This window comes from Ceratotherium simum, chromosome 20 (assembly GCF_057802395.1).
Source record: "Ceratotherium simum simum isolate JZ-2026a chromosome 20, ASM5780239v1, whole genome shotgun sequence".
NCBI classification, from domain to species: Eukaryota; Metazoa; Chordata; class Mammalia; order Perissodactyla; family Rhinocerotidae; genus Ceratotherium; species Ceratotherium simum.
In genome coordinates this window covers 50,145,423-50,151,962 of record NC_141919.1, presented here as the reverse complement: position 1 = coordinate 50,151,962, position 6,540 = coordinate 50,145,423, and the positions used below count along the sequence as shown (strand labels likewise).

Here is a 6,540-nt window from a genome sequence, read left to right as displayed (position 1 = left end):
CCCTCCCGAGGCCCCGCCCCACGCCCCCGCCCCGCCCCCCCCGCCCGGCCCCCGCGGCCCCGCCCCGTGCCCGGGTCCAGAAAAATCCCCGCTCCGGCCCCGCCCCGCCGGCGGCCCCGCCCCGCCCCGCCCCGCCCGCGCCCCGGGCGCTCTTCTCCTGGCTCCGCGGCCCGGCCGCCGGAGCGTCCCCATCCCGCCGCCCGCCCGCCCGCCCGCCGGCGCCGCGCTCCTGCCTCCGCTCCGGCCCCTCCCCCGAGCGCCGCGGTCCGGCAGCGCCTGGCCGGGGGCCCGCGGGCGGGCCGCCCTCCTCGCCGCAGCCCACCCCCCTCTTAAAGCGGCGGCGGGAAGATGAAGCTTCGGGAGTCGCTCCTGGGCGGCAGCGCCGCGATGCCGGGCGCGTCCCTGCAGCGGGCCTGCCGCCTGCTCGTGGCCGTCTGCGCGCTGCACCTCGGCGTCACCCTCGTGTACTACCTGGCCGGCCGCGACCTGAGCCGCCTGCCCCAGCTGGTCGGGGTCTCCACATCGCTGCAGGGCGGCTCGAACGGCGCCGCCGCCATCGGGCAGCCCTCCGGGGAGCTCCGACCGCCAGGCGCCCCGCCGCCGCTGCCTAGGGGCGCTCCCTCGGAGCCGCGCCCGGGGCGCGTCTCCCGCCCGGACGCGGACTCTCGCCCCGGGCCCGGCCCCGCGCGCAACCTGACTTTGGCTTCCGTGTCCCCCAGCACAGCACTGTCGCTGCCCGCTTGCCCCGAGGAGTCCCCGCTGCTTGGTAAGGACTCGGGTCGGCGCCAGTCCGAGGACTGGGACTCCTCCGGATTTCCCCGACAGGGTCCCCCAGACGTTCGCCCATGCCCTCTTTCGCGACAGCCAGCCTCCCTATTCCGGATCAGAGTCCCTAATCCCAGACAGGTTCCAGGATGGATGGGGGTGAGAGGTTGGGAGGTGAGTTCCTTTGCATTCGTGTTGGAAGTTGAGGCGGGGGCGGTATAGGGAAGCCGCAGGCCCCTCCGGCCTCAGAACCCGAGAAGGCCTTGGAGACTTCCCTGCTCTGGTCCAAACCTCAACAAGTTTTGGAGTTTGAGTCTGCTTAGGGCTTGGAGCCGCCTTCACCCTGCTAACTCTGGTAGGGACCAGGAGGCAGCTCAGAGTAACTCGCTCCGGTTTGGAGGACTGATGGTGAGGCCTCCAGTGGGGAAGGGAGCTGAGCTCCCAGTTCACGGCTCTTGTCTTCCCATAGAATCACTCGGTCCTGAGTGTGGGTTAACTTTCTTCCTGAGCTTTTGGGCAAATGACTTCTCCCTAACCCTCTGGTTTCTCATCTCTTAAATGGGGATAATAAATGGTGTCTCTTTTAGCGAGTTGTTTTGGAAGATTAGATGAAACAATGTGAACAAGGGTTTACATTAATGAGGGTAAGCCTTCAATAAATTATCACTGTTGTGTTCAGTTCCTCCTCTGTGTAGATCCCTGCCCTGGGGCCCTCCTCCCCTGCTTCCTGCCCTTGTAGGTTCCCCAAACCTAAGTAAGCAGGCCCTCCCAAGCTGAGGGTGTTTGTAGGAGTATAATGTTTGTACCCTTGGGGCTGGAGGTCTAAACGGTAACCAGTTATGCTGGGAGCTTGGGTAGGTGGGTTTGCATTCCCTACATCAGGAGGAGGCTGAGCCCCTGCCGAGACCTCTCCGTGACCTATAATCCACAGGGTGTCAGGCCCAAGGCAGCCACAGGTTGCTCCCAAGATTACCTGACAGGTGGCTGCTCATACTTAATGCCAGGCTTTAGAGAATGTTGTTCCCAGTGAGAGGCCGTGGCAGGAGGGCCGGCAATCCTGCTGGTGGGAGCTCGGTCCCTTTTACTCAGAGCCCTGGCAGACCAGGCCTCCTACGTACTCTTGCTCAATTTCTCGGGTAATTCCGTCAATATTTTCAGATCAAGTTTGGGAGGAAGCTCTTGGAGTTAGACATGAATTGTGGTCATAAGGGGGACTTTTTTTTAAAGCAGAAAATCAAATTCCTTTGGACTTGATGGTTAGTCTGAGAAGCAGACTCGTTCTATAAAATGAAGTCAAGTCTTTGTCCTGCTCTAAGTGTCCGACCTCAGGCACGTTATAGAGTTTCTCAGAATCTCTTCCTCATGTGGAAAATGGGGTTGTCGATGCTTAACTCGCAGGGTTATTTTTAGGACTAAATGAGATTGTGTATGTTAAGTATGTGGCAAATAGGACTTGAAGTTCCATTTTCTCAGACTCCCGTGGAGATGGCTCTGAACTGCAGAGAGAAGGGGGAAGAGCGAGTCCTCAGACCCCAGAGACGCCAGGTTTTGTTCTTTTGTTTTTAATTGTTGCCCGGACATAGTGCAGTAAGGAAGAGAAATTAATTAGCAAATTAAAAGTACGCCAGAGTTCATTAGATTGGTGTTTGAGGTATAGGGTCTTCTTGACGAAGCACGGGAGGCTGTGGTGACCCACTTGTGCTTTGTTGGTGGTGTAATGGTGTTGCTAGTGGTCGGTGAGCAGTTGCTGGTGTGTTTCAGAACCGACTCTGAATTTGCAGCATGAAAGGACTTCCTGAGAGAGAACGTTTGGGAGGGCGAGGAGAGAGGCCCTGGGCCTTCTCTAGCTTGGCTGCCTTTGTGTGACATGCATGGGACCGTGACGTTTAGGCTGCTGCTGAGGGAGCCCCAGAAAGTGAGGGCCGAGGGTTTTTCTTCATTTTTCTTGAGCCCTTAGGTTTGAGTGGTTGACTGCAGCTCTCGGAGGAGAGGCTCCTGGCCCGGAGGGGGCCTCGAGAAAGCTGAAAGTCTCCCCGGGAGTCTGTGGGCTGGGGGAGTCGAGCCCATCTGTTCAGCTGGGCAGGTGTCACCAGAGCCCTTGCAGGGTGGTTTTGAGGTTGCTGGGAGAAAGCATCCACGGGTTTAGAGCGGTGGCCTTTTCACTACTTACAGTTCCTTTCCACGACTCGGCTCTACTTTCTGGTGTCCAGTGGTCTGGGCCAGATGCTGTGATTCCTCCTGGCTGGCAGGTGGTGGGGAACGGGCATGCCCTTCGCTAGAGGAGCCAGGCACCAGGCTGGGCTGCCGACGGGGCACTGTTTGATCTGTCCTGGCCTGTCCGAGCCTTGGGATGGACTCCGCATAGACTTGGGTTTGAATCTGGTCTCTGTCTCCACGATCTGTGTGCTGTGGGGCAGGTGGCAGGGTTTGGAGCCATCATAGGCCCTGCCTCAGGCCCCCCACAGGCTGGTGGGAGGCCTTCGGGAGTGAGGGCTGCGGGGGGAAGGTGGCCTTTCCCGAGGATCCCTATAAGTGCCCAGGGAGTTCTCCTGGGAAGTTCAGGCCTGCAGGCACCGTCCTCTTGGCCCTCGGGGGTCTGTGCAGCCTCCGCTCCACTGGACACGGCCATGAGGCTCTCTTTTCTGGCTGCCTGGTGTTTGCCTGCGATGTAGTTAGTCTGGGAGGAGGGGTGACCTTGCCTTGCGTTTCTTTTCTCAGAATGTTTATCTCTGCTCACGTTTGGCGGCAGCTCAGTGTGACTTGACTTGCGCTGGCACCGCCAGCCCAGAGAGAGGCTGGGTGGGGGGACGGGCAGTACCTCAGCTTGGACTGGTCAGGGAAGGCAGGGCTGACCTGGGGGCTTAACTGGGGCCTGGTACGGTTGGTACAGTCCCCTCAAGGGTGCATGGGGTGGGGGGTGGTGAGCACAGGCCTGCTTAGACCCCAGAGGCCCCTCTTGCTCAGCTATACTTTGAGGAGAGCCTCTTCATCTGTTCAAAAGAGGCCTCTGATGTAGAGGTGGGCACCAGAGAGTCGTGGGCACCGGGGCCAGCAAACAGCAGCCACAGGTAGCCAGGGCCCTGGGAGAGCACTTGTCCATGAGCCAATTCCCCGGCTTTTGTGGGGGCTGTCAGCCAAGCCTCTGTCCCTGTCTACACCCTTGGGCAGAAAAAACACTTGCTGGGTCTCTGCTGGGCTCTTGCTCTCAGGTGTTTCTCCACCAGCACGTGGCCTCCTCCTCCCCCCAGCCCCCACGTGCACACATGTGGACACAAGCAGGCTGTCCGGGACAGAGTGGACTTTGAGCACACATGTCCTGGCCTCAGCTTGGGAGAGGGCTCTCTCTCCCCTTTGGGGATGAGGCTTGGAGCCTCATCCCAGAGGTTGGCCGAGGCCCAGGGAGCCTCCCCTGTGTCCAGATCTTTAAGCTTTGGGAGTTTGGGTAACTAGTCCTTTAAACCAGTTTTGTCCTGTTGCTTTTCCTGGAGAAAATAATTTATGCCTTCTTGTTGAACAGTCTGAGATGGAGAAATATCCTCCATGACTCTCTGACTCGCTTTCTTCCACTCAGCCTGATGGTGGCAGAAGTGATTCCTACCTGTTGTAGTTCGCCTCAGACTCTGAGCCAGCATGGGAGCCTCCACCTGATGAACAAGATGGAATCTCCTCAGGGCCTGGGGAGCAAGAGCCGAATGTGGGATTGGACTCAAACTGCAGCATTCCAGGATGGGACTGTCCCATCCCCGGGCCCCCATCCCTCATTGTGCTGGAGGGGAGGGGTCATGCCTCGGGCTACACAGCCAGGCAATGGCCAGCTGGCCAGGTATCCTGCTGCCTGCCTAGTGCTCTTCCTGGAGGCTGTTGCCCAGTAACACCTGGTACAGAGGCTCAGGGCCGCCTGATGTGGCCTCGAGTTTGGGAAGGTCCCTGCTAGGTATGTCTGTGGGTCCGTCCGTAAGATCTTGTATGGTGGCAACTTGTCTGGGTGTCCTTGATGGCTGAGGTGTCTGGTAACTTCATCCATCCATTTCCAGCCCTGTGCCTGGCGCCAGAGCTGCAGAGAGGAAGATGACAAAATGCCTTCTCTGTAGGAACTCACAATTTGGGCAGAGGAGGCACAGTTAAACCGTGCTGATGTCATTTAGGGAAACCAAAGCGTGTGTGTGCGTTTAGTCTGTCCCTCTCCCTCTCCATCCCTCTTTTTCTTCTTTTCTGTTTTCTTTCTTTTATTCAGAAACCCAGAGTTGATAGGAAAGTTGTCCAGTTCTGGTTTTATTTGACTGTGTGACAATGTCCCTCTAATTTCTGAAGCCTCGCATTAGCTCTGCTGGGTAATCTTTAACTTGATGCTTCATGATGACTGTAATGAGGCATCAGCAGCCATATGGCCGGGTATTACCGTCTGTGGATAGCAGCAGGGTAGGGATTCCCTGGCTGGGACCAGGCTGATTTATGGGTTGGGAATGACAGAACAGGTAATGCCGAGGCTGTCCCAGCCCTTCCCTGGATTCCACCCTGGGGATCTTCCAGACTTTGGGGGCTCAGCTGGCCTCTGCTCAGTCATCCTGTGGTCAGGTCAAACCTGGTGATTTCTCCCGCTTACCCAGTGCCTCCTACACCTTGTTCCCTACTCAGTGTCCCTGCCTCTTCTGACAAGAAGCAGAGACTCGGATTCTGCTTGAATCCGTGTCCACCTGGAAATTCCAGTTAAGCAGCAATCCGGTTGTTTTAGGACACATGGTTCGCCCTTTTGGCTTAAATCTCTTGAGGCCCTGGCCCTGTGGCCATTTTACATTTGGCTCTGGCATTGCCCAGAGTGGTCTCTGGGCAAGGAGGTCACCGTAAAGGCCAGCCAGCCAGACCCAGACTCCTTTGGGAACTAACAAGGCGTGGGATTGGACTCGGTGACTTCCTCAGGGCCCCTCCTGTCCCTTAACTTGGCGAGGGTTCCTGGGATCCAGGCTGTGGCTGTGATTGCAAAGGCCTCCGCGGTTGGAGCCTCTGTGTTTAGCTGGGCCCACACAGGTCACCAGCTTGGAGAGAGAGCTCAGATCCTATTCTAAAGGTCAGAGACCTTCAGGTTGGAAGGTTGTGGTGGCTTGGGGGTAGGGGACAGAGTCTGGCTGGGAGCTAGTTCTGGGCGAACGTGGCCTAAAGGGATTCGTCCTTAAAAGGCAGAAGGGCTGACTCACTCACGCAGTGTTTCAAGTTCCACTTTTCAGCCTGGCCTCAGCCTGCCCCTTCCCAACACAAACGAAGGCCAGGGTCTATATAATTGGCTGGTGCTGAATTCTTTGGCAGTGATTTTAATGCCTGGTCTGGGTATGTTATGTAGCTGCTTCTCCACCCCCCTGCTGCCCCTCCGAAGCCCCTCAGGAAGCCCAGAGAGAGAGGGGAGAAGGATTTGCCTCACCGGGATGCTGGAGGCTGGGGCTGTGGGTCTCTGCTTTTGCCTTTTTTTTTTTTTTTTTTTTTTGAGGAGTGGGTAATCTCTTTCTCCTTTTTGTGAAAAGTAATGCAGGCTCATTGAAAATAATTTGAAAGTTAAAAGAGATAGAAAAGTACACCTATATTCTATCGTGTTGGCATTCTAACATGTTGACAACTTTCCTGCTGGTCTTTTCCTGTACGTGTTTAAGAACGTAGCCAATCCTTTATAGATAGACAGAGAGATTGGTATAGATAAATACAGATAGCCTGGTGTCCAGCATTTTCCACTTAAGATTTCGTCACAGACTTGCTCATGCACCTCTAGAAACCACAAAGGCTGTATCA

The 6,540-nt window shown here is 56.8% G+C and overlaps 1 protein-coding gene across 1 annotated transcript in view; it reads left to right on the top strand.

Annotated features, from left to right (window-relative positions):
* Positions 1 to 226: 226 nt before the first annotated feature.
* The window catches only part of B4GALT1 (beta-1,4-galactosyltransferase 1), a 49,997-nt gene continuing 43,683 nt past the window's right edge, over positions 227 to 6,540 (top strand). The window contains exon 1 of the mRNA XM_004428363.3: positions 227 to 766. Within this exon, the coding sequence (XP_004428420.2) occupies positions 349 to 766 (418 nt within the window). The 5' untranslated portion in view covers positions 227 to 348. The remainder of the gene's footprint in view (positions 767 to 6,540) is intronic.